Source organism: Oncorhynchus gorbuscha, linkage group LG14 (assembly GCF_021184085.1).
Source record: "Oncorhynchus gorbuscha isolate QuinsamMale2020 ecotype Even-year linkage group LG14, OgorEven_v1.0, whole genome shotgun sequence".
NCBI lineage: Eukaryota > Metazoa > Chordata > Actinopteri > Salmoniformes > Salmonidae > Oncorhynchus > Oncorhynchus gorbuscha.
Window position 1 is genome coordinate 61504669 of NC_060186.1, and position 26503 is coordinate 61531171.

Genomic DNA, 26503 nt, shown 5'->3' on the forward strand with positions numbered 1-26503 from the left:
TGGTTTGCCAGAATGTCTACTTAAACTGTACTTTGAAGCTGAAAGTTACCTCGGCAATGCTCTTAGCAATTTGAAAATTAGCTGCCCAGTCATGTGAAATCCATCGATTAGGACCTAATGAATTTATTTCTATTGACTGATTTCCTTATATGAACTGTAACTCAATAAAGTCGTTAATTGTTACATGTTGCGTTTATATGTGTTCAGTATAAATACATACTGCAATTCCAACCACAAAACGTCTTAGCTTTGATTTTGTTTTTGACGTTATAATTATATTTTCGAGACTCCACGTGTTGTCATGGAATTATGCTATGTTTAACAACCAATCCGCAACTCAGTCACAAGGCCAGTACAATAGGTGAAGTGGAATGCTATGCCGCGTTAAAAACAACTGGGAAATCTCCGACATCTGACTTCAGTGCGTTCAAGACAACTGGGAACTCGAAAAAAAAGACTGGGAATAATCTTTGTGAACGGTCATCCAACTTGGAATTCCAAGTCTGAAACTCGGGCATATTTCTAAAGCGCTGACTTTCCGACCTGAAGATCACAGACGTCATGATTTGACCTCGTTTTTTCTCGAGATCCCAGTTGTCTTGAAAGCACCATTGGCAAAACAGACTACCACAGTTACTAAACGGGGACAATATGCGACGAAAACGTCATTTTAGCTCGTGACTGCAATGTTACCATGGATACGTATTGTTTACAAACACCTCCGGGCTGTCAAAAAAATTATATTGCAGCCCAATGGAAATAGCTAATCATGACTTCTGAAGTTTACCTGGAAATCGTGGGTTTGATGAAAGAACACCATTTTCAAATTGCTAAGAGCATTGCCGAGGTAACTTTCAGCTTCAAAGTACAGTTTAAGTAGACATTCTGGCAAACCAACCTGGTTAGCTAGCTAGCTAAGGCTATCCAGCATGAGCACTAACTGACTGAGCAGACCAAATCATGTTTTATGTCAACACAGGGACTGAAACAGAAGTTTCCCACCTCGTTTTTGGATCCAACAATTCGTCCATTACTCGAATGTGACTGGCATGTGTATCTAACCAATAAGAAAAGAGTGGGTATAATAATAATAATAATAATAATATATGCCATTTAGCAGACGCTTTTATCCAAAGCGACTTACAGTCATGTGTGCATACATTCTACGTATGGGTGGTCCCGGGGATTGAACCCACTACCCTGGCGTTACAAGCGCCATGCTCTACCAACTGAGCTACAGAAGGACCACTGCTTTGAGTATTTGAATAATAGACTCAAATGGAGAATAATGCTTAGCTAAGTAGTGTGATGTATGGCTTGAGCTGTGGTGTGCATTAGTCAACATTTGTATTATGAATTGTTGAGTTAAACTGCATCCTTTAACATTTTCAAACCAAGGAGCTGAAAGGGGAGGTGTGGCAGTTCTCCAGCAACCTAATGTGTTTCGTGAATGGTTGTCTCCTTGGCAACGAGAAGGACCTGACCAGCTGGGCTGAGAAGCAGTGGGAGTTTACACTTATCCGTCCACATGCACTATACTTGGCCCTTGCTGACGACTACTACTCTAAACACCTCCACAGCACTGGGGCAAGTCTAGTCTACACACTGTACTTGCATAGGATTAGGATAGAGTGACACAATAGACCATGAAACACACAAAGACAGACAGTGCAGTTACTACAGCAAGCCCCATGGCCCTAAAGTACTTTATAACAGTGACATCATACCTAAAACATGACATCCTCTCTCGCTTCCACCACAGCACACGTTTGTTTACATGGACATTTCGATCCGAGGGGACTCGGTTGGGAGATTACTGTTTGAGGTGAGGCTGTCATTTGTAACCATTGATCTGACTGGACCTGAATGGGTAAAGAAGTTGGTCCAGAGTTGTATTGATAGCATAGGTCTTCTGTCCCCCCAGCTGTTTACAGAGCTGTGTCCGAAGACGTGTACAAACTTCCAGGCTCTGTGTACAGGGGAGGCAGGCCTGTCACAGAGTGAATTAATCCTGACCTACAAGGGTTCTGTGTTCCACCGTGTGGTGCCCAACGGCTGGATACAGGGGGGAGGTACAGTCTACCAGGTCCTCTATCTGAAAGTCACCCCTATAGGCCTACATTGATAAGAAAGGACATACAGGACTATATTTGACTTGCCATTGATTCCATACTGTATCTGTTTGCTGTCATATTGGTAGGTTTTAATTGAGTCATCATACGTCAATATTTACTTTGTCAGTACACACACCACTTGATGATGTCATATTTCCCTATTGCAGATATTTCTGCACCAGGCAAAGGCAACGGAGGGGAGTCAATCTACGGGCCAACTTTTGAAGGTACAGACGCAGGCCTAACATCAAGTTACTACTCTACAGTATACACATGTAGTACACATGCCTAGGGAAATGTATTCGGGTAAGTAAGTATAGGGAGATGTATTAGGATGTATGTCTATTTACTGTCTCCACACTAACATGTGACTGTGGGATCTCTGCTAGATGAGAGCTTTGCAGTCTCCCACAGTAGGAGGGGCATCCTGGGAATGGCCAACCAGGGTCCTCATAGCAACAGCTCTCAGTTCTACATCACCCTGCAGCCCGCCCTTTGGATGGACAGACAATATGTGGCTTTCGGGTGTGTATGTCTCTAATAATGTGTGGTATAGTGCTGTTAGTTGAATGAAGTGTATGTTTGTGTACTGCTATAGTGTTGTGTTTGTGTACTGCTTGTGTCTCGGTTATGTGTTCTAAAACCTTTAGGCTCGAACAATCTTTTGGATGTCAACGTTTAACGACCTCTGTGGCGTCAGGACTGTTCTGGGATATACTGTATTTCTGTATTTTGTACCTGGTATTCAGCTGTTTTCATATTCTCTTTGTTTTGTAGTCAAGTGGTTGAAGGCACAGAGGTTCTGAGGAGACTTGAGGAAGTCCCAACCTACAATGAAAGACCCAAACAACACTGTAAAGTAGCAGACTGTGGAGTGTTTGAACCCTGACATAACCTTAACTGCATATTTTTATTAAAACCCAGTCTGACAACTGGTCCAGCTCTATTTTATTCTTGGTATATTCAGTTAAGCTCAGTAAATTAAAGCTTTAGTCACTGGGGAATTGGATTTGTAATAAATATATACAGTACCATTAAAAAGTTTGGACACACCTACTCATTCAAGGATTTTTCTTTATTTGTACTATTTCCTACATTGTAGAATAATAGTTTAGACAAACTATGAAATAACACATATGTAATCATCTAGTAACCAAAAAAAGTGTTAATCAAAATATATTTTATATTTGAGATTCTTCAAAGTAGCCACCCTTTGCCTTTGACAGCTTTGCACACTCTTGGCATTCTCTCAACCAGCTTCACCTGGAATGCTTTTCCAACCGTCTTGAAGGAGTTCCCACATATGCTGAGCACTTGTTGGCTGCTTTTCCTTCACTCTGCGGTCTGACTCATCCCAAACCATCTCAATTTGGTTGTGGTTGGGGGATTGTGGAGGCCAGGTCATCTGATGCAGCACTCCATCACTATCCTTCTTGGTTAAATAGCAATTACACAGCTTGTAGGTATGTTGGGTCATTGTCATGTTGAAAAACAACTGATAGTCCCACTATGCCCAAACCAGATGACGTAATCGCTGCAGAATGCTGTGATAGCCTCTAGCCTCTCAGCCTCCAGTATTTATGCTGCAGTAGTTTGTGTCGGGGGCTAGGGTCAGTTTGTTATATCTGGAGTACTTCTCCTGTCCGGTGTCCTGTGTGAATCTAAGTGTGCGTTCTCTAATTCTCTCCTTCTCTCTTTCTTTCTCTCTCTCGGAGGACCTGAGCCCTAGGACCATGCCCCAGGACTACTTGACATGATGACTCCTTGCTGTCCCCAGTCCACCTGGCCATGCTGCTGCTCCAGTTTCAACTGGCCTGGGCCCTAGGACCATGTCCCAGGACTACCTGACATGATGACTCCTTGATGTCCCCAGTCCACCTGACTGTGCTGCTGCTCCAGTTTCAACTGTTCTGCCTTATTATTATTCGACCATGCTGGTCATTTATGAACATTTGAACATCTTGGTCATGTTCTGTTATAATCTCTACCCGGCACAGCCAGAAGAGGACTGGCCACCCCACATAGCCCGGTTCCTCTCTAGGTTTCTTCCTAGGTTTTGGCCTTTCTAGGGAGTTTTTCCTAGCCACCGTGTTTTTACACCTGCATTGTTTGCTGTTTGGGGTTTTAGGCTGGGTTTCTGTACAGCACTTTGAGATATCAGCTGATGTACGAAGGGCTATATAAATAAATTTGATTTGATAGCCATGCTGGTTCAGTGTGCCTTGCATTCTAAATAAATCAGTGTCACCAGAAAAGCACCCCCCACACCATCACATCACATGCTTCATGGTGGGAACCACACATGTGGAGATCATCCGTTCACCCACACCGCGTCTCAAAAAGACAGCGGTTGGAACCAAAAATCTCAAATTTGGACTCCAGACCAATGGACAAATTTCCACCACTCCAATGTCCATTGCTCTTGTTTCTTGGCCCAAGCAAGTATCTTATTGGTGTCCTTCAGTAGTGGTTTCTTTGCAGAAATTTAACCATGAAGGCCTGATTCACACAGTATCAAATCAAATTTGTCACATGCGCCAAATACAACAGTATTTCACCTTACAGTGAAATAATTACTTACAAGCGCTTAACCAACAATGCAGTTTTTGAAAAAACACGTGTTAAGAAATAAAAGTAACATAATTAAAGAGCTGAAGTGAAATAACTATAGCAAGGCTATATACAGGGGGTACAGGGTACAGAGTCAATGTGTGGGGGCACTGGTTAGTCGAGGTAATATCCAGCAGCATACCACCCTGCATACCACTGCTGGCTTGCTTCTGAAGCTGAGCAGGGTTGGTCCTGGTCAGTCCCTGGATGGGAGAACAGATGCTGCTGGAAGTGATGTTGAAGGGCCAGTAGGAGGCACTCTACTCTGGTCTAAAAAATATCCCAATGCCCCAGGGCAGCGATTGGGGACACTGCCCTGTGTAGGGTGCCATCTTTCGGATGGGATGTTAAACGGGTGTCCTGACTGAGGTCATTAAAGATCCCATGGCACTTATCGTAGGGGTGTCCTGGCTAAATTCCCAATCCGGCCCTCAAACCATCACGGTCACCTAATAATACCCAGTTTACAATTGGCTCATTCATCCCCCTCCTCTCCCCTGTAACTATTCCTCAGGTCGTTGCTGTAAATGAGAACGTGTTCTCAGTCAATTTACCTGCTAAAATAATGAATAAAATGTTGGTAGAGTTAAAGTGCATATATGCATATGCATAGATAAAACAGAATAGCAGCAGCGTAATAGGGGAGGGTGGGCAATGCAAATAGTCTGGCTAGCCAATTGAGTAGCTGTTCGGGAGTCTTATGGTTTGGGGGTAAAAGCTATTGAGAAGCCTTTTGGACCTAGACTTGGTGCTCCGGTACCGCTTGCCATGCGGTTAGCAGAGAAAACAGTCTATGACTAGGGTGGCTGGATTCTTTGACAATTTTTAGGGCCTTCCCATGACACTGCCTGGTATAGAGGTCCTGGATGGCAGGAAGCTTGGCCTCAGTGATGTACTGGGCCGTACACACTACCCTCTATTGTGTCTTGCAGTTGGATGCCGAGCAGTCGCCATACCAGGGAGTGATGCAACCAGTTCAGCTGTAGAAACTTTTGAGGATCTGAGGACCCATGACAAATCTATTCAGTCTCCTGAGTGGGAATAGGCTTTGTCTTGCCCTCTTCATGACTGTGTTATTGTGTTTGGACCGTGATAGTTTGTTGGCGATGTGGACACCAAGGAACTTGAAGCTCTCAACCTGCTCCACTTCAGCCCCGTCGATGAGAATGGGGGCTTGCTCGGTCCTCATTTTCCTGTAGTCTACAATCATCTACTTTGTCTTGATCACATTGAGGGAGAGGTTGTTGTCCTGTCACCACACAGCTAGGTGTCTGACCTCCTCCCTATAGGCTGTCTCATCGTTGTTGGTGATCAGGCCTACCACTGTTATGTCTTCGGCAAACTTGATGGTGTTAGAGTCGTGCCTGGCTATGCAGTCATGAGTGAACAGGGAGTACAGGAGGGGACTGAGCACGCACCCGAGGGGCACCCATGTTGAGGATCAGCATGGCGGATATGTTGCTACCTACCCTTACCACCTGGGGCTGCCCGTCAGGAAGTCCAGGATCCAGTTGCAGAGGGAGGTGTTTAGTCCCAGGGTCCTTAGCTTAGTGATGAGCTTTGAGGGCACTATGGTGTTGAACGCTGAGCTGTAGTCAATGAACAGCATTCTCACGTACGTGTTCCTTTTGTCCAGGTGGGAAAGGGCAGTGTTGAGTGCAATACAGATTGCATCATATGTGCATCTGTTTGGGCGGTATGCAAATGTGGGTCTAGGGTTTCTGGGATAATGGTGTTGATGTGAGCACTTCATGGCTACAAACATGAGTGCTACGGGTCGGTAGTCGGTATTTAACAGCTAATGCTCTCATGCATACTTCAGTGTTACTTGCCTCGAAGTGAGCGTAGAAGTAATTTAGCTTGTCTGGTCGGCTTGTGTCACTGGGCAGCTCGTGGCTGTGCTTCCCTTTGTAGTCTGTAATAGTTTGCAAGCCCTGACACATCCGACGAGCGTAAGAGCCGGTGTAGTATGATTCAATCTTAGTCCTGTATTGACACTTTGCCTGTTTGATGGTTCATCAGAGGGCATAGCGGGATTTCTTATAGGCTTCCGGGTTAGAGTCCCGCTCCTTGAAAGCAGCAGCTCTGCCCTTTAGCTCAGTGCGGATGTTGTCTGTAATCCATGGCTTCTGGTTGGGGTATGTATGTACAGTCACTGTGAGGACGGTGTCATCGATGCACTTATTGATGAAGCCAGTGACTGATGTGATGTACTCCTCAATGCCACCGGAACATATTTCCACCGAACATATTCCAGTCTGTGCTAGCAAAACAGTCCTGTAGCTTAGCATCTGCTTCATCTAACCACTTTCTTATTGACCGAATCGCTGGTGCTTCCTGCTTTAGTTTTTGCTTGTAAGCAGCCAGGTGGGGGTCAAAATTAAAAGTATCAGTCAGTATCTGGTGTGGCGACCAGCTGCATTAAGTACTGCAGTGCATCTCCTCCTCATGGACTGCACCATATTTGCCAGTTCTTGCTGTGAGATGTTACCCCACTCTTCTACCAAGGCACCTGCAAGTTCCCTGACATTTCTGGGGGGAATAGCCAGAAATGTAAATATGTAAATATATGTAAATATATACACATATATGTAAATATATACATATATGTATATATTTACATATATATACATATATGTAAGTATATACATATATGTATATATTTACATATACATATATGTAAATATATACATATATGTATATATTTACATATACATGTATGTAAATATACATATTTGCATATATTTACATATATACATACATATATATATATACACATATATATATATACATATATACATATATATATACATATATACATATATATATACAGTTGAAGTTGGCAGTTTACATACACCTTAGCCAAAGTTTTTCCCAATTCCTGACATTTAATTCCTATTTAAAAAATCCCTGTCTTAGGTCAGTTAAGATCACCACTTTATTGTAAGAATGCGAAATGTCAGAATAATAGTAGAGAATTATCTATTTCAGCTTTTATTTCTTTCATCACATTCCCAGTGGGTCAGAAGTTTACATACCTGAGTATTTGGTAGCATTGCCTTTAAATTGTTGAACTTGGGTCAAATGTGTCGGGTGGTCCTCCACAAGCTTCCCACAATAAATTGGGTGAATTTTGGCCCATTCCTCCTGACAGAGCTGGTGTAAGTGAGTCAGGTTTGTAGGCCTCCTTGCTCACACACGCTTTTTCAGTTCTGCCCACAAATTTTCTATAGGATTTAGGTCAGGGCTTTGAGATGGCCTCTCCACTACCTTGACTTTGTTGTCCTTAAGCCATTTGCCATAACTTTGGAAGTATGCTTGGGGTCATTGTCCATTTGGAAGACTCATTTGCGACCAAGCTTTAACTTCCTGACTGGTGTCTTGAGATGTTCTTCAATATATCCACATAATTTTCCTACCTCATAATGCCATCTATTTTGTGAAGTGCACCAGTCCCTCCTGCAGCAAAGCACACGGACAACATGATGCTGCCACCCCCGTGCTTCACGGTTGGGATGGTGTTCTTTGACTTGCAAGCCTCCCCCTTTTTCCTCCAAACATAACGATGGTCATTATGACCAAACAGTTTTATTTTTGTTTCATCAGACCAGAGGACATTTCTCCAAAAAGTAGGATCTTTGTCCCCATGTGCAGTTGCAAACCTTAGTCTGGCTTTTTTTATGACGGTTTTGGAGCAGTGGCTTCTTCCTTGCTGTGCGGCCTTTCAGGTTATGTCGATATAGGACTTGTTTTACTGTGGATAGATACTTTTGTACCAATTTCCTCCAGCATCTTCACATGGTCCTTTGCTGTTGTTCTGGGATTGATTTGCACTTTTCGCACCAAAGTACGTTCATCTCTAGGAGACAGACCGAGTCTCCTTCCTGAGCGGTATGACGGCTACGTGGTCCCATGGTGTTTATACTTCTATTGTTTGTACAGATGAACGTGGTACCTTCAGGCGTTTGGAAATTGCTCCCAAGGCTGAACCAGACTTGTGGAGGTCTACAATTATTATTATTATTATTTTTTTTTTTTCTTCACATGATGTCAAGCAAAGAGGCACTGAGTTTGAAGGTAGGCCTTGAAATACAGCCTCAGGTACACCTCCAATTGACTCACATGATGTCAATTAGCCTATCAGAAGCTTCTAAAGCCATGACATAATTTTCTGGAATTTTCCAAGCCGTTTAAAGGCACAGTCAACTTAGCATATGTAAACTTCTGACCCACTGGAATTGTGATACAGTGAATTAACAGAAATAATCTGTCTGTAAAGAATTGTTAGTTGTGACATGCAGAAAGTAGATATCCTAACCGACTTACCAAAACGATAGTTTGTTAACAAGACATTTGTGGAGTGGTTGAAAAACTACTTTTAATGACTCCATCCTAAGTGTATGTCAACTTAAGACTTCAACTGTAGCTTTTTACGCACCAGAAATGAAAGCTAGATAGAGATGTAGTGTACCCTGTATATGTGAAACAATAATTCCCCCCTAAAAATGACTTGTTTGTTGATTCAATCCCTCCTCTTTTGAGTAAATCAAAGCAGACTAGTCAAAACAAAAGACTTGTGGCATTTCTAGTTCTCTAGATATGTGATTTTGTGGTGGTGGACTATACAGGAAATGGTATCTTGACCTAAGAGGCCACAAAAACAGTAGGCCTGCTGTCCAAATTCCTGCACTGTAGTGTACAGTCAGAACAGAATTAAATAAATAAAAATAGTTATAACAAGGGGCTGTGAGTTGGTTGGCATGTATTATCTGTTTGTTTCATCAACAATTTGCAAGTGATTCTATATCAGCAATAATTAAATCATCTGGTTATTTCAATTGTGATTCATGACAGGTGTGAGTTTCTTTCAGAAGAAAACATGTTGCCACTTACCCGAGACAAGTTATTATAACTGTGCCACTCTGCAGTGAAGTAGTATAAACTGGAGGTCCGTGTTTTTAAGTACAGTAGGCCTAGGCCATACTGTGAAATAAAGTCAGTACTGGACGTCTCCACTTCACGACACATCTCTTTACCCCTCCCTGCAAGCACGCAATAAAAAGTGCCACATGACCTGTGTAGAAGGAAGTAGCAAGTTAGCAACAAGCCCCGTATCCAGCAGATATCCAGATCTGTCGCGACTAAAATTCGGTTTGAACAAATTGAGGAAAAATAGAAATTAAACAACATGTTTTTAAAACTTGTGTTCGTTACATTGCTACTCGCATTGGTGAGTGCAACAACAGCTGCATACGTAGGTAAGTTTGCGACCTACAAAGCACAGCACAACCTGTTCTTGCGCTTTCTGCATTGGAAAGCCAGCGAGCGAGCTAACGTTAGCTAGCTAACTAAGGAGAGGTAACTGCGCGAGACGTTTGAGTGCATATTTATGTCACATGTCTATCTAGTTCCCCCGAATGTGACTGCAAACAGTTTTTTAAAATTATTTGTGCGAATTCCACGTGTTGTCAAATCATGTCAAGCTAGTTGGTTTTTCTAAGGATATGTGCGGAGTTTAGCCAGCTAGCTGCGCGCGCGACATATCAAGCAGCCCACGTTATCGTCCTCCAACTAGCTTTTAGAAGAAACAAATACTAACGCTGGCCAGCAACCCTGAACTTACAGGCAAATGTGTCGCTTTTAATTTACCCTTTCACAACAACTTTCGAAAATGGGTGGTTAGTGAATAGGCCAGCTATTCTCTCATTGCCCATGTCCAGCTGGCTGTTATCATATGCAACAACAAGCCTGTCAGCCTTGCGTCACATTAGAGTTATGTTGCGTTATGAAGCTCTAGTTAGTTAGCTATGAAGCTACACAAGTCACACGAACAGAGGGACAATGTTAAAGTCCCTCATTGACACAGGTATTTTAAATGTAATGCACTTGATGTTGACATGACCTTTCTCACCTCGTAACGTTAGACTGATTTCATTTGCAAGGAATCGCTGAGTAACTTTACCACTCCCTGTGACTAACGATTTAACTTTGCATACATTTGAGTAATGTTTTGCCTAATATCTCCCTGGCAAGTCCAATTAGCTCTATATCCGTCAAAGTTGGGCAAATACCCCTATTACATCTAACCTTAGTTATACACTTGTAATTACTTATGTTAATTGATGTTTCCCCTTTCAGTTGATTGTGCTACATTTGATTGTGACGCATGTGTTGGTGACTGTCAATGGATGAACTGCACATGTAAGTACCTACTTTTCCTGCTCCTGCATGCATGATACTGTGGTGAAGAGTCATACGTTTTGGCATGTAAGTTTAAGTCTACAATTTCCTGAGCCATACTGAACTTGTCAGCCAGTTGATTCTGTTTTTTGACAATGTCATTCCAAAGGATCAAGAGGTAGCCATTTTGAGATGCAAGTCAAAAAAGACTGGGACAATGGGCGGTTTGGGCAAGGCAGTGAACCGAGAAATGTGTGTCCTTAGTTAAAGTGCCTGCTTATGTAGTTTAGGAAGCTACTAGGACATTTGGCCTCATCTCTTCCACACCAGACATTTTAGAGAGTAGAGATATCTGCTGGTCCTTGGACAAGAACACTTTGCTACACAATTATCTCATTACAATAATGGCAATACCTGGTCAGACTATCATGATAAATGTCTTGATATTGTGGTCTCAATCTCCAGTGGGGATGTTTGTTCATTTTTAGGCTTTGGTCGATGGTGTGATATACTAAGCTCCTAGATGCCTGAGTCATACACTATAATTCAACAATAAGGCACGAGGGGGTGTAGTATATGGCCAGTATACCACGCCTAAGGATTGTTCTTAGGCACGACATCGCTGAGTGCCATATACCACAAACCCTCCAGCTGCATTATTGCTATTATTAACTGGTTATCAATGTAATTAGAGCAGTAAAAAATAATGTTTTGTCATACCCGTGGTATATGGTCTGGCTGACAGACGTGGTATATCAATCAGCATTCAGGGCTCTAACCACCTAGTTTATATAGCCAGACTGCTGCTCTGACTGCCGCATCGTAACTCTGTTTGCCTGTGGATGTTATCAGCCCAGTGAATTGAGGTTACAGGTTGTTTTAATTGGGGTTTTAAGCCAAGCCCAGATCATTGCCCTTGACACACTGCTGAGTAATGAAGGTGAACAGGTGCGTCATTCCCAGGTATGTGGGGGTGTGTATGTGTGTGTGTGTGATGCTGAGAAGAAGCAGAGCAAATCCGATTGTGTGTTTTAGGAGGTGCCATTTAAGCTACGTAGGGTTGTGAGATGTTTTTAGAGAGCCTGTGTGTCTGTCATCATGATTTGCATAATTTACTTCAACATAGCAAACTACATAGACAGTATTATAGGACTATCTGAATTGTGGGTGTGGTAAGTTGGAACCTTCTATTCAGGCACATTATCCTCAATGATTATGTGGACTGAGCTGAGTGTAGGCCCTCAGTTTTGGCAGTTGCCACTAAAAAGAGGATGATCCCAGCTGCTACTGTATTTATTTCTCAGCTGCACTATAAAACCGGAGTAGCCTACCCAGCATGATTTGAAAAATGATCTGCGGGACAGCAGCTTCCATTCGCTATTTGAGTGCATATGGACATCTTTTTTTTTATCCTGCTCCTGCCCATTTGTTAATAGGCCCTTCTAAATCGAAACATGTTGCATATTAGGGTGAAATATGTTCACTTGAAAAGAGACCAGCGTGTGCAGCCTGAGGCAAGGAACGGAGCGTAAGCGGGCCAAATTAGGCCTGCGGGCCGCCAATTGGGCAAATCTGGCCTATGGCATGGCGTATAGCCAGATAACATACTCCTATCCTGTTTTACTGAAATACAGTTGAAGTTGGGAAGTTTATACACTTAGGTCGGAGTCATTAAAACTAGTTTTTCAACCACTCAACAAATTTCTTGTTAACAAACTATAGTTTTGGCAAGTCGGTTAGGGCATCTACTTTGTGCATGACAAGTTATTTTTCCAACAATTGTTTACTTACAGATATATTTTACTTATAAACTGACTATCACAATTCTAGTGGGTCAGAAGTTTACATAACTTCTTATGGCTAGGGGTTCCTCAACAACATTCCGCTGAAAAGGCAGAGCACGAAATTCAAAAATATTTTTTTGAAATATGTATCTTTCATACATTCACAAGTGCAAGTTAAAAAAGTTATATTACAGTTCGTAGAAACATGTCAAACTATGTCTTCAATAATGTTCCAACCGGAGAATTCCTTTGTCTTTAGAATTGCAATGGAACGCAAGCTAACTCTCACGTAATCTGCTCATGGCACTCTGGCAGGCCTCTGGTTGATTCAGCTCTCATTCGCCCCCACTTCACAGTGAAGCCTCAAACAAGGTTCTAAAGACTGTTGACCTCTAGTGGAAGCCGTAGAAGTGCAATATGACCCCATAGACACTGAATATTCGATAGACAATGAGTTGGAAAAACTACAAACCTCAGATTTCCCACTTCCTGGTTGGATTTTCTCAGGTTTTCACCTGTCATATGAGTTCTGTTATACTCAGACATCATTCAAACAGTTTTAGAAACTTCAGTGTGTTTTCTATCCAATACTACTAATAATATGCATATATTAGCTTCTGGGCCAGAGTAGCAGGAAGTTTACTCTGGGCACGCTTTTCATCTGAACGTGAAAATGCTGCCCCCTATCCCGAACTGGATAAACTAAGTTGACTGTGCCTTTAAACAGCTTGGAAAATTCCAGAAAATTATGTCATGGCTTTAGACGCTTCTGATAAGCTTATTGACATCATTTCGATGTATTGAATCGGAGGTGTACATGTGGATGTATTTCAAGGCCTTCCTTCAAACTCTGTGCCTCTTTGCTTGACATCATGGGAAAATCAAAAGAAAAAAAAATGTAGACCTCCACAAGTGGTTCATCCTTGGGAGCAATTTCCAAATGCCTGAAGGTACCGCGTTCATCTGTACAAACAATAGTAGGCAAGCATAAACCCCATGGGACCATGCAGCCGTCATACCACTCAGGAATGCGACGCGGTCTTACTCCTAGAGATGAACGTACTTTGGTGCGAAAAATGCAAATCAATCCCAGAACAACAGCAAATGATCTTGTGAAGATGCTGGAGCTAATGGGTACAAAAGTATCTATATCCACAGTAAAACGAGTACTATATCGATATAACCTGAAAGGCCGCTCAGCAAGGAAGAAGCCAGTGCTACAAACCCGCCATAAAATAGCCAGACTACGGTTTGCAACTGCACATGGGGACAAAAATATATAGAACTGTTTGGCCATAATGACCATCGTAATGTTTGGAGGGAAAAGGGGGATGCATGCCATCCGAAGCACACCATCCCAACCGTGAAGCACGGGGGTGATGGCATCATGTTGTGGGGGTGCTTTGCTGCAGGAGGGACTGGTGCACTTCACAATATAGATAACTTTCATGCCTCATGATGACATGTGGATATTTACATTTACATTTAAGTCATTTAGCAGACGCTCTTATCCAGAGCGACTTACAAATTGGTGCATTCACCTTATGACATCCAGTGGAACAGTCACTTTACAATAGTGCATCTAAATCTTAAAGGGGCGGGGGGGAGGGAATACTTATCCTATCCTAGGTATTCCTTAAAGAGGTGGGGTTTCAGGTGTCTCCGGAAGGTGGTGATTGACTCCGCTGTCCTGGCGTCGTGAGGGAGTTTGTTCCACCATTGGGGGGCCAGAGCAGCGAACAGCTTTGACTGGGCTGAGCGGGAGCTGTACTTCCTCAGTGGTAGGGAGGCGAGCAGGCCAGAGGTGGATGAACGCAGTGCCCTTGTTTGGGTGTAGGGCCTGATCAGAGCCTGGAGGTACTGAGGTGCCGTTCCCCTCACAGCTCCGTGGATATATTGAAGCATCTTTAAACATCAGTCAGGAAGTTAAAGCTTGGTCTCAAATGGGTCTTCCAAATGGATAATGACCCCCAAGCATACTTCCAAAGTTGTGGCAAAATGGCTTAAGGACAACAAAGTCAAGGTATTGGAGTGGCCATCATAAAGCCCTGACCTCAATCCTGTAGAAAATGAGGCAAGGAGGCCTACAAACCTGACAATTACTCCAGCTCTGTCAGGAGGAATGGGACAAAAGTCACCCAACTTATTGTAGGATGGTTGTGGAAGGCTACCCTAAACGTTTGACCCAAGTTAAACCATTTTAATGGCAATACACAATTAGTATTAGGTAGCATGTAAACTTCTGACCCACTGGGAATGTGATGAAAGAAATAAAAGCTGAAATAAATAATTCTCTGTACTATTATTCTGACGTTACACATTGTTAAAATAAAGTGGTGATCCTAACTGACCTAAGACAGGGAAATTTTACTAGGATTAAATGTCAGGAATTGTGAAACTGAGATTAAATGTATTTGGCTATGGTATATGTCAACTTATGACTTCAACTGTACATTTTATTCGTATCAATGTTTCTTTCGACCTGCCTAAAATTAATAATTAATTTATTAGATTTTTTTAATGCAGATGTTCCAAAGGCTTGCATCAGCGACACAAAGTTTTTCAAAACTCTAATATCTTGTGCTTCACAGTCATGGCTGAACAACTACACTATGAACATTCAGCTGGCTGCTTATACGCTGTACCGGCAGGTTAGAACAGCAGCGTCTGGTAAAACAAGGGGTGGCGGGCTATGTATTTTTGTAAATAACAGCTGGCGCATTAGATCTAAGGAAGTCTGGAGGTTTTGCTCGCCTGAGGTAGAGTATCTCATGATAAGCTGTAGAACACACGATCACCTAGATAGTTTATCTGTATTCTGCCATAAACAAACAAGTAAATGCTCACGCAGAGGCAGCGCTCATAGTAGCTGGGGACTTAAATCCATTTTTACCACATTTCTATCAGCATGTTGAATGTGCAACCAGAAGAAAAAAAACTCTGGACCACCTTTACTCCACACACACAGATGCATACAAAGCTCTCCCTCACCCTTCATTTGGAAAATCTGACCATAATTCTATCATCCTTATTCCTGCTTACAAGCAAAAATGAAGGCAGGAAGTACCAGTGACTAGATCAATTTTTAAAAAGTGGTCAGATGAAGCAGATGCTAAGCTACAGGACTGTTTTGCTAGCACAGACTAGAATATGTTCCGAGATTCCTCCGATGGCATTGAGGAGTACGTCACATCAGTCATTGGCTTCATCAATATGTGCATCGACGACGTCGTCCCCACAGTGACCGTACGTACATGCCCCAACCAGAAGGATTACAGGCAACATCCGCACTGAGCTAAAGGCTAGAGCTGCTGCTTTCAAGGAGCGAGACTCTAATCCGGAAGCTTATAAGAAATCCCGCTATGCCCTCCGATGAACAATCAAACAGGTAAAGCGTCAATACAGGACTAAGATTGAATCGTCCTACACCGGCTCTGACGCTCGTCGGATATGGCAGGGCTTGCAAACCATTGCAGGCTACAAAGGGAAGCACAGTCGAGAGATGCCCAGTGACACAGGCCTACCAGACGAGCTAAACTATTTCTGTGCTCGCTTCGAGGCAAATGGAACTGAAACATGCATAAGAGCATCAGCTGTTCTGTAAGACTGTGATCACGCTCTCCGCAGCCGACGTGAATAAGCCCTTAAAACAGGTCAACATTCACAAGGCCGCAGGGGCAGACGGATTACCAGGACAGGTACTGCGAGCATGCGCTGACCAATTTTCAAGTGTCTTCACTGACATTTTCAACCCCTCTCTGTCCGAGTCTGTAATACCTACATGTTTCAAACAGATCACCATAGTGCCTGTGCCCATGAACACTAAGTAACCTGCCTAAATGACCACCGACCCGTAGCACTCACGTCTGTAGCCATGAAGTGCTTTGAAAGGGTGGTCATGGCTCACATCAACACCATAATCCCAGAAACCCTAGACCCACTCCAATTTTGTATTCCACTTGTAACAGATCCACAGATTACACAGTCTCTATTGAACTCCACACTGCCCTTTCTCACCTGAAAAAAAGGAACACCTATGGAACACCAATGTGACTACAGCTTAGTGTTCAACACCATAGTGCCCTCAAAGCTCATCACTAAGCTAAGGACCCTGGGACTGAACACCTCCCTCTGCAACTGGATCCTGGACTTTCTGACAGGTTGACCCCAGGTGGTAAGGGTAGGTAACAACACATCCACCATGCTGATACTCAACACAGGGGCCCCTCAGGGGTTTGTGCTCAGTCCCCTCCTATACTCCCTGTTCACTCATGACTGCACGACTCCAACACCAAGTTTGCCGATGGCACAATAGTGGTAGGCCTGATCCCCGACAATGGTAAGACATCCTATAGAGAGGTCAGACACCTGGCCGTGTGGTGCCAGGACAACAACCTATCCCTCAACGTGATCAAGACAAAGGAGATGATTGTGGACTACAGGAAAATGAGGACCGAGCACGCCCCCATTCTCATCAACAGGGCTGCAGTGGAACAGATTGAGAGCTTCAAATTCCTTGGTGTCCACATCACCAACAAACTAACATGGTCCAAGCACACCACGCCAGTCGTGAGGAGGGCACGACAAAGCCTATTCCCACACAGGAGACTGAAATTTTGACATGGGTCCTCAGATCCTCAAAAGGTTCTGACTGGTTGCATCACAGCCTGGTATTGCAACTGCTTGGCCTCTGACCGCAAGGTGCAGAGGGTAGTGCGTACGGCCCAAACAGTTTCTAACCCCAAGCCTAAAGACTCTAACATCTAATCAAATGGCCTCCCAGACTATTTGCATTGCCCCCTCCCCTTAACACCACTGCTACTCTATCATCTAAGCATAGTCACTTCTAATAACTCTACCTACATGTACATACTACCTCAACTAACCGGTGCACCCACACATTGACTCTGTACTGGTACCCCCCTGTATATAGTCTCCACATTGACTCTGTACTGGTACCCCCCTGTATATAGTCTCCACATTGACTCTGTACTGGTACCCCCCTGTATATAGTCTCCACATTGACTCTGTACTGGTACCCCCCTGTATATAGTCTCCACATTGTTATTTTACCGTTTACTTTGATTTCTTATCTGTATCTGTTTTATTTAATTTTTTAACTGCATTGTTGGTTAGGGGCGTGTAATTAAGCAGGTCTGTTGTATTCGTCACATGTGATTAATACAATTTTGATTTGATATCAATATTTGCACATCCTTTTCCCCTGTAATTCATTTTACAAGACAAAGATCCCACCATATCGAACAAACTAGTTCTGTCGCATATATATATATATATATATATATAATTGTACCTTAATTACTTGTTTCCATCACAGCTGTCGTGAATTATATATTTTTTAGTAAGGTATGACTTTATTCTGATTCAAATCTGTGGATGGAAACCTGGTTAATGACTGACAGACAATATCCTCACAGTGCTGTCTCACACCAGAACTAATAACTCTGCAGTCTCTCTCTCACACCAGAACTAATAACTCGGCAGTCTCTCTCTCTCACACCAGAACTAATAACTCGGCAGTCTCTCTCTCTCACACCAGAACTAATAACTCGGCAGTCTCTCTCTCACACCAGAACTAATAACTCGGCAGTCTCTCTCTCTCACACCAGAACTAATAACTCGGCAGTCTCTCTCTCTCACACCAGAACTAATAACTCGGCAGTCTCTCTTTCTCACACCAGAACTAATAACTCGGCAGTCTCTCTCTCTCACACCAGAACTAATAACTCGGCAGTCTCTCTCTCTCACACCAGAACTAACCGTCTCACCACACAGTAGGTCGGAGGTCTGAACAAATGCTTTTCACAAGCCCTACAACAGGATCACCAATTAGATATGAACTAAATCTGGAAGTTCACACAGACTGACCATGGAGAAGGACATTCTAAAGTTGGCTACAATACAGACCCAGCTCACTTAGGCTGAGGTAATGACCCAGCTCATTGTGGTGAGTTACTGCAAGTCCCACTGTTATTACCAGATTTATCATTGGTTTAGGGATTTCATGTAAACACATAGGCGTCAGAGGGGCTCCATTTTTGTTCTGAAGCCTGTAGTTTAATCCCACTGAGCTACACGTGTCAGCTGGTTTAGCTCAAAGTGTACTGGTCTGGATGTAAGAAACATAAAGCGTTATGCAGCACTTGGCTCTTTAAGGATTTCCCCTCTGACAATCCTCTTCCCTCCGATCTCTCACTGGATGCCCCTTGCAGTGGGTTCGGCTCACACTGTCAAGATCCTTCTGGAATGTGTGTTAGTGAGCTCCACCTTTCATAGCTGCCTGTGAGGTAACAGCCACCTCTACCCCCTCCACCAATGGAAAAGTCTGCTTTACACACACACACTGATAGTGAGTGGGGTCACACACGGATGATCTTAATTGGATACTCCTCGTGTCCTCTCGTCTTCTCAAAACCCCACTGGATGAGAGAAGTGTATCTATCCACCCCCTTGGATTAATCAGTAATGGGAAAGATCATGCAGTGGGGGAGGGGGCTGGCTATGATTTCTGACTTTCCAGGAAGGAGAATGACTGAACTCGTACTAGACTAGACTCCTGAGCTGACAAGCCCATCCCATTTGACTGAAAACCAGATAATACTTGGCTGTGGTTCAAACTCTTAAGACACACCCTCGTCCACTTAACCTCGCCTTGTGCCCTTGGGGGAATCCCTGTCACCATCTTGGAGGGCGGTCCAAATGATTCGCCAAGCAAGGCGAGTTTTAAAATGTAAGCCCTTCTGCCCTCGTTTTTAGTTGAGTTTCCGAGTGTACAATTATGTTCACTTTGGGGACAAACTCTCCATGTTTCAATTTGTTATAAATTGTGCTACTAATGCACATGACGGCATTGTAAATGTAATGATGATTTTGGAACATTTTTAAATGAAACATTTAGCTTCTTCAGAAGTTCCAGCTAGGCAAGCTAACCATTAGTTAGCTAATTAATTGGCTAGCTATCATATAGTAGGCATATATGAATCATTTATACAGTTCATTTTAAAGTAGACGTGCAATTGTAATTGACTGTAGCATATGTAAAGCACCCACAAGCTACCGCGGGATGAATGAGTGACGAATTTCTGTGCAAGGGCGGTCCATTTTAAAAATCATTCCTTCCTCCCTTACCCTGCAAGTGTATACTCATCAGAAGTGTCCACTTAATTTGAGGGCTGAGGGGATAGGGTGTGTCTTAAGTGTTTGGAATGTAGCCCTTGTGTTCTTAAATGGCTCATGTTCCCTATGGTGTCAGGATTAATATACTTTTCCTAAAGATTCCCGATCACCTGAACACATTTTCTTGTCTTTGTGTTAGTGCTCTACTGGAAAACTGTCTTTCATTGGTGCTTGTTTGTTCATTTTATCCCCTCTGTTCAGTTACAGCAACTCCAGATGTCTCCAATGTCTCCTGTGTCAACGTCACCTCCGTAAACAGTCAGAACATGACCATAGGCGCCTGCTCCAATGAAACCTGCTCAGGTAAAGTCCAATACCATCACCTGGTTCAGTTAAAGGCTTCTCCAGAGGGATTACATGTGCTTTGTTATTCCAGTCACTGTCGCTTATTTAACATGACACAGGACTGGCCTTCAACAGAAAGTGACTGATCTAGGCATTTGGAGACATTCTATATCTCTGTTATGTGGTGTCAGTTGCTTTCTCTCAATACTCTGAAATGCTTCCCTCCTTTCCTAATTGCTTTGTCGCTGCCTTCCTCCTCCCTTGTCATTCCACCAGTCTAAAAGGATTAGATGGGTGAAAGCTAATTGTATGATTTCACGCTATTACATTCACCTACCAAATCCTGTCAGATTAAAATGGAAGGCAGGAGGGGAATGCAGGAGGCAATTTGGGACTATCCAGATGTAGCCTGTCTCTTTCTTCCCTGCTTTATACTAGGCCCGGGATGATACCAGTATCGCGATACTCATTAGTATTATGGCAAGGAAACAAAACGCAAAGTGGATTTAACTTCTTTCGATTAACAGCCCTAATGTTGGAAACGAACGGTTCTCATCCAGAGTCACGTTTATTTTCCAAGCAATGGCGCACAATATTTTACATGCAGCAGGACCGTAGTGTTAGGTCTGCTATGTGTTTTCATTTTTGCCTTGGAAAAAATATTGCAAAACTGAAATCGTCACGGCCCTGCTTTATACTCTGTCTCTCTCTGTGTCGGTTTCTTCAGTGCAGCCTTTTACTTCAAGTTCAGCCAAACCTCCTACCCCCACCATGTCTGCTATCCCTACGGTCATCAATGTCACTAACAGCTCCACCACAGGTAACCAGCAAAAACCAGCCTCTCAGCTGCTCCCTTCTAATCAGTGTGTGTCTACTGGGTGGCCGGATGGTTGTAATGTCAAACCTAAATATGGGGAAATGGTCAACTGTTTTTGTAAGTGGTGAAATGGTATTAAACTGATATCTTACTGCTGTGTCCAGCTAACCTGACTACTGCAGTACCCACTGCCCTGCCCACTAACAGCACCGTCCCAGTCTCTGACACAACGACTGCTTCAAGTAAGTTCCCATGACAGCCCAGTCTGAAATCAAATCATATTACTGAATCAAAAGTCAATTCCGCCAGTGTATTATCAATGTTTGTGGTTCTATATGGCCCTAAAGGCTAGTGGTGATACAGTGGTATGACTTGGCTCTCACTCCCACCCTGTGCAGACAGCACTGCGTCACCAGTGTGGCCCTCTCCTGCACCTCATAAGAATGCAACGTTTGACGCAGCGAGCTTCATTGGGGGCATCGTGCTGGTCCTGGGCCTGCAGGCTGTGCTCTTCTTCCTCTACAAGTTCTGCAAGTCCAAGGACCGCAACTACCACACCCTCTGAAGGACCAACACCTACTCTGCCCCCCCCCCCCTCCCGGGCCAGCTGGAACCTCCTAATATCAAACCCCTAACCCCTGGCCATTGTGATTCTCTCAAACAGTGTTTCTCCTACAATCCCCACTCCTCATTGCATTGTGCTAGCAACTTGTGGTTTAGGCCTGTAGCCTGAATAGACACATGGGCTGTAAACTATACACACAACAGAAGGCTGCTGAGGAGAAGACTGCTCATAATAATGGCTGCAACGGAGCAAGCGGAATGGCATCAAACACATGGGAACCATGGGAACCATGCGTTGTATGTATTGGATACCATTCCGCTCTAGCCATTAGCACGAGCCCGTCCTCCCCAATTAAGGTGCCACCAACCTCCTGTGGTACACACCCACACTTGCGCCACATCTTTTACTGGATGTGTACACTACGCATTTCTCACACCCTGGTGCAGCCTTCAGCACATAGTTACATCACTGTGTTTCCCCTCTCCTACTCCCCTCTCCTCATTCAGTTAGTCATTGTGACTTGAGAAAAATCAGCCTAATTTACTGCTCCTCTCCCCTGGCCCTTCATTTGAATGTTTTACCTGCCTGGCCTCGTAAAACGAGCCGACGGTCATTTATGTAATAGACGTTCTGTTCTGTTGGAATATAGTGGGGCTGCCATGGCATTAGCTTGTGGCCTTCATGCACCTTGGTAACGCTTCAGAACCACTGAGGTCCCCTCCCCTGTTATTTTTCAGAATTTGATGACTGGATGATGCAGCATAGCTTTTATTCTTGTTTGTCGTGGGACAGATCTGGGCAGAGTTTTTCACGCCTATATAAAGGGGTTATAATCAAATGATGGTAGAAAGTCCAAACAAAAATAACTAGAAGCAGTACTCCATTCTTTAAGTTTATATTCTGTATGAAGATGCCTCCATCTGAAGTAGAGGAGAAGTCAGACCCTTGGTGTTAAGACACAGCACACACCACACGCTGCCAAGAGAGCAGCTCAATGCAATATCCCCAAATCAATCCCCCTTTCTACAACCCCCTCTCTTTATCGGCTTCAGCCAAACGGATCACAGTGAAGAGTCCAGTCAGTAGACTTGAGATCTTCCCTTGACAGGAAGGCAATCACAATGAGTCAAGTCTTTGGGACATGGTCGGAAGGTTCTACAGATTAAAGATTGTAGTAAATATATGAGAATGATTAAATAAGTCTAATTATGAATTCAAGTGTTGAACGGAAAGAGATGAAGATAAGACAGTCTGCACCTTATTGATGCGTACAGTGATAGCAGTAAAGTGCCTTTAATGTTAAATGTGACTTAAAGAGGGGATGAGTGAGAATTCTGATGTTGCTCCTCTTCCTCCTAGCTGAGGCCTGAGTGTCGTTTTTGTGAAGTAAAAGCAGTCTGGTGACAGGCACGGTAATGCGGTGCTGATATTGGTGATGAGCAGAGAGAAGAGAACCAGGGTGGTTCTCAATCCCATTTTAATTCATTCAAACCAAGTAGTTACCTGAAATTCCAAAATGTTCCTCATAGAAGATTGGGAATGATTTCAATTTCAGTTGACTTCCTGAACTTGCTGAATAATTGCAATGAGTTGGGCCCAACCCTGAACAGCAAAACCCTAGTATCCCAGCTGGACTGAATAGCCTTTTATTATTGAAGAGTAGACCGATACGTTAGTTCCTCATCTTGGTCTTTGATGGATGAAGACCTATTACAGTATCAATTGATTCTATTGGCATTGGATGAGATGTTACCTATGCAGGCAGAAGTTTTGAATGTTCCTCACAGCGCCCTAGTGCTAGTTCCCCCTCATATTGTACAGGCACATCCTTAGCCTGTGTTTTGAAAATTAACAGTGAAGAATACTTTTTGGCTTAGTTCTTAATCAATTTGTTTTTCATGGAGTCATGCATAAATTGAACTGATAGTTATTTGATCATTTCAAAAAACTAACTAATACCTGGTCCCTGAACTTAAAATGGGCGCAATGTTGAGATGTCGTCCTTTTCATTTTGGAAGTTTTCTTTTCTCCCAGTGAGCTGTCTTTTTTTAAGTGCAGTGCGAATGAGAGGGGTTCCTTCAGAAAGTATTGACAACCCTTGACTTTTTCCACATTGTGCTGTTACGGCCTAAAATTGATTAAATTGAGATTTTGTATCACTGATCTGCACACAATACCCAAAATGTTGAAGTGGAACTATGTTTTTAGAAGTGTTTACAAATGAATTAAAAATGAAAATCTGAAGTGTCTCGAGTCGAAAGGTATTCAACCCCTTTTGTTATGCCAAGTCTAAATAAGTTCAGGGTTAAAAATGTGCTTGACGAGTCATGTAAATTACATGGACTCACTCTGTGCACAATAATAGTGTTTAATATTATTTTTAAATGACTACTCCATCTCTAAAACCCCACATGTACAATTATCTAAGGTCTCTCGGTCAAACAGTTCATTTCACGCACAGATTCAACCACAAGGACCAGGGAGGTTTTCCAATGTTTTACAAAGAAGGGCACCTATTGGAAGATGAGTAAAATAAATAAAATTAGACATTTGAATATTCCTTTGAGCATGGTGGTTATTAATTTCACTTTGGCTGGTGTGTCACTACAGCCAGTCACTACAAAGATGCAGGCGTCTTTCCTAACTCAGTTCCTGGAGAGGAAGAAAACCGCTCAGGGATTTCACCACGAGGCCAATGGTGACTCTAAAACAGTTACAGAGTTTAATGATTGATGGGAGAAAATAAATTTGACACTTTGTTCTGAATACAAAGCATTATGTTTGGGGCGACTCCCAACACATCACTGAGTACCACTCTTCATATTTCCAAGCATGGTGGTGACTACATCATGCTATGGGTATGCTTGTCTTCGGCAAGGACTAGGGAGTTTTTAGGATACGAATAAGGTTAAGAAACGGAATAGAGCTAAGCACAAGTAAAATCATAGCGGGAAACCTGGTTGTCTGCTTTCAAACAGACACTGGGAGACAACTTCACCTTTCAGCAGGATAATTCCTAAAACACAATGCCAAATATACACTGGAGTTTCTACCAAGACAACTTTGAATGTTCCTGAGTGGCCTGGTTGGGCTTTTACTTAATTCTGCTCATAAATCTATGGCAAGACTTAAATGGCTGTCTAGTAATGATCAACAACCAACTAGACAGCTTGAATAATGTGCACGTATTGCAGAATCCAGGTGTGCAAAACTCCCACAAGTTTTGGGGGGATTTTTCTTCTGCTTTGACGTTCGTATTTTGTCTAGATCGTTGGCACAACAAATACAATGAAATCAATTTTACACTCACTTTGTAACACAACAAATTGTAGAAAAAGTCCAGAGGTTTGAATACATTCTCAAGGCACTGTAGGTTTCCCAAATGTAGTGCTCGTACAGTATGTCTAGTTCTTTGATTAGCTTGCTGCTAACAGTGTGATGTCCACCTTGTACATAGAGCTGTCATGTCCTTCATTTGATCTACCTTCAAGATTTCCACTTTCAATTGTGTAAAGGCAAGATGATGGATCTTTTTTAGTGTTTTATCAATAGCTTTCGCTTGCAGTGGCTTGTCAATGTCAAGACTTGGTTGTGTTTTTGTTTGTCATTTTTTGCATGTCCAATGCTTGGAATTGTAATATTTTATTTTGAATTAGGCTCTTGGGGCTTCAGACACTTAAAATAACCACTTGATGAATTTGTCAAACAGTATGCTAGTGGAGAGTATGCCTAAAAAATGTGCATTAAAGCCAAAGTCCTCAGTCTTGGCATGGAAAATGGAGCTTTGCACTGACGAAGCTTTGCTTTGTAGTGTTTGCCTTATTGTTTTTGTATTGCTTCCAAAAATGTATGAATGCTTGTGAGAACTCTTAACTCAATATGTTTCTAATGATGGAAAAAAAAATAACTTGGTTGTTTTGTATGAGCACACTCAATGTCATTTAAATGTGCGCATGCGTCTTTCCTTGGCCTTCATTGTCCCTGATTTTATGTTTTTTTTCTTGATCGCTTTAAGCATGCCTTTTACAATATTCATCTACAGTCACCCAACGGCTTTAGGATACGTCCCAAAGACCCCCGAACTATGGCAAGTCAGAAGTATAAATCTAGTTTTGCCTTGACTGCATTCACAGCTTCACAGTATGCTGTGGCATTTGTGAATCAATCCAGCATTCTGACTGTTACTTCCCTGTTATTTCTCCTTTTGCCATAGTCCTAAGGACACAATGTTTGTTTTTGAAACTGATTTAAAATGACTGCCTACCGTAGAAAGGCACCATCTTGCAGTGAGATAGTATTTTCTTTCAGTAGATGTCACAGGACATCGCCAGTACCCACAGCAACTGATACAAATATTCTGATTGTTGCCAATTTTTTCCAGAGCCCGTAGACTGTCACACAGTTCCTCTCCCTGCACCTTTTCAAGAAAAGTGCCTTACTCAGTTGAACATAAATGAAGGTTTTTATTTTTGTCGTAACGGGATAGTACACCCAATAGATATCAAAGGGACTCCGCACTTTCAGACCCCTTGTAAAGATGAAATCAAAGATGCTTTGTGTTGTAAGAGCATCTTTAAATGTTGTCTTCGTTTTCTCAATCACACTTTGCTTTGGGAGCCTAAACCAGACACAGAAGAATGGGTCAGCTGGCCAGAGCCACAGACATGCATAGTATGGCAAATTGTCCTAGATATTGTCACCAAGCATTCCATGACTTGCCTACATTCCAACCTAAAATGGAATTTACATTCTTGACCCTAGAATGTAGCGTTCTCTGGAACAACGGTGTACGTTAGTATTGTACCCAGTTGGCTGACCTTTACATGTCTCTGGCTCTGGAGGCAGCTGTCATTATTAGTGTGAAGCTCTGGAGCTGTTTTTGTTTTTTTGCCTTGCTGCTTTTTAACCATGTCCACATGCCACCTTGATCTAAGTCCTGTTGAATAAAAAG

The 26503-nt window shown here is 42.9% G+C and overlaps 2 protein-coding genes across 4 annotated transcripts; both read left to right on the forward strand.

Annotated features, from left to right (window-relative positions):
* The first annotated feature begins 316 nt into the window (after positions 1-316).
* Positions 317-3166, forward strand: ppil6 (peptidylprolyl isomerase (cyclophilin)-like 6). 2 transcript variants are annotated; one of them, XM_046298729.1, is made up of 8 exons: positions 317-847; positions 980-1075; positions 1399-1587; positions 1763-1825; positions 1925-2072; positions 2282-2341; positions 2504-2639; positions 2892-3166. In XM_046298729.1, the coding sequence occupies exons 1-8, from the start codon at positions 770-772 to the stop codon at positions 3001-3003; spliced, it is 882 nt and encodes a 293-aa protein (XP_046154685.1). In that variant the 5' UTR covers positions 317-769; the 3' UTR covers positions 3004-3166. The 2 variants fall into 2 exon arrangements, with proteins under 2 accessions (XP_046154685.1, XP_046154686.1); XM_046298730.1 differs by lacking the exon at positions 980-1075 and having other exon boundaries at positions 318-847.
* Positions 3167-9775: 6609 nt separating this feature from the next.
* On the forward strand, positions 9776-24112 carry LOC123995255 (sialomucin core protein 24-like). Of its 2 annotated transcripts, XM_046298731.1 has the most exons (6): positions 9779-9982; positions 10863-10925; positions 20087-20188; positions 20898-20990; positions 21152-21229; positions 21386-24112. In XM_046298731.1, the coding sequence occupies exons 1-6, from the start codon at positions 9913-9915 to the stop codon at positions 21550-21552; spliced, it is 573 nt and encodes a 190-aa protein (XP_046154687.1). In that variant the 5' UTR covers positions 9779-9912; the 3' UTR covers positions 21553-24112. The 2 variants fall into 2 exon arrangements, with proteins under 2 accessions (XP_046154688.1, XP_046154687.1); XM_046298732.1 differs by lacking the exon at positions 20898-20990 and having other exon boundaries at positions 9776-9982.
* The last annotated feature ends 2391 nt before the right edge of the window (positions 24113-26503 follow it).

Coding starts and splice junctions, on each gene's coding strand:
- ppil6 (XM_046298729.1), top strand. CDS start 770: ATGACTTCTGAAGTTTACCTGGAAATCGTGGGTTTGATGAAAGAACAC. Junction 2,073..2,281: donor CGGCTGGATACAGGGGGGAG/GTACAGTCTACC, acceptor TCCCTATTGCAG/ATATTTCTGCACCAGGCAAA. Junction 2,342..2,503: donor CTACGGGCCAACTTTTGAAG/GTACAGACGCAG, acceptor GATCTCTGCTAG/ATGAGAGCTTTGCAGTCTCC.
- LOC123995255 (XM_046298731.1), top strand. CDS start 9,913: ATGTTTTTAAAACTTGTGTTCGTTACATTGCTACTCGCATTGGTGAGT. Junction 9,983..10,862: donor AACAACAGCTGCATACGTAG/GTAAGTTTGCGA, acceptor TTCCCCTTTCAG/TTGATTGTGCTACATTTGAT. Junction 20,991..21,151: donor CACTAACAGCTCCACCACAG/GTAACCAGCAAA, acceptor TGCTGTGTCCAG/CTAACCTGACTACTGCAGTA.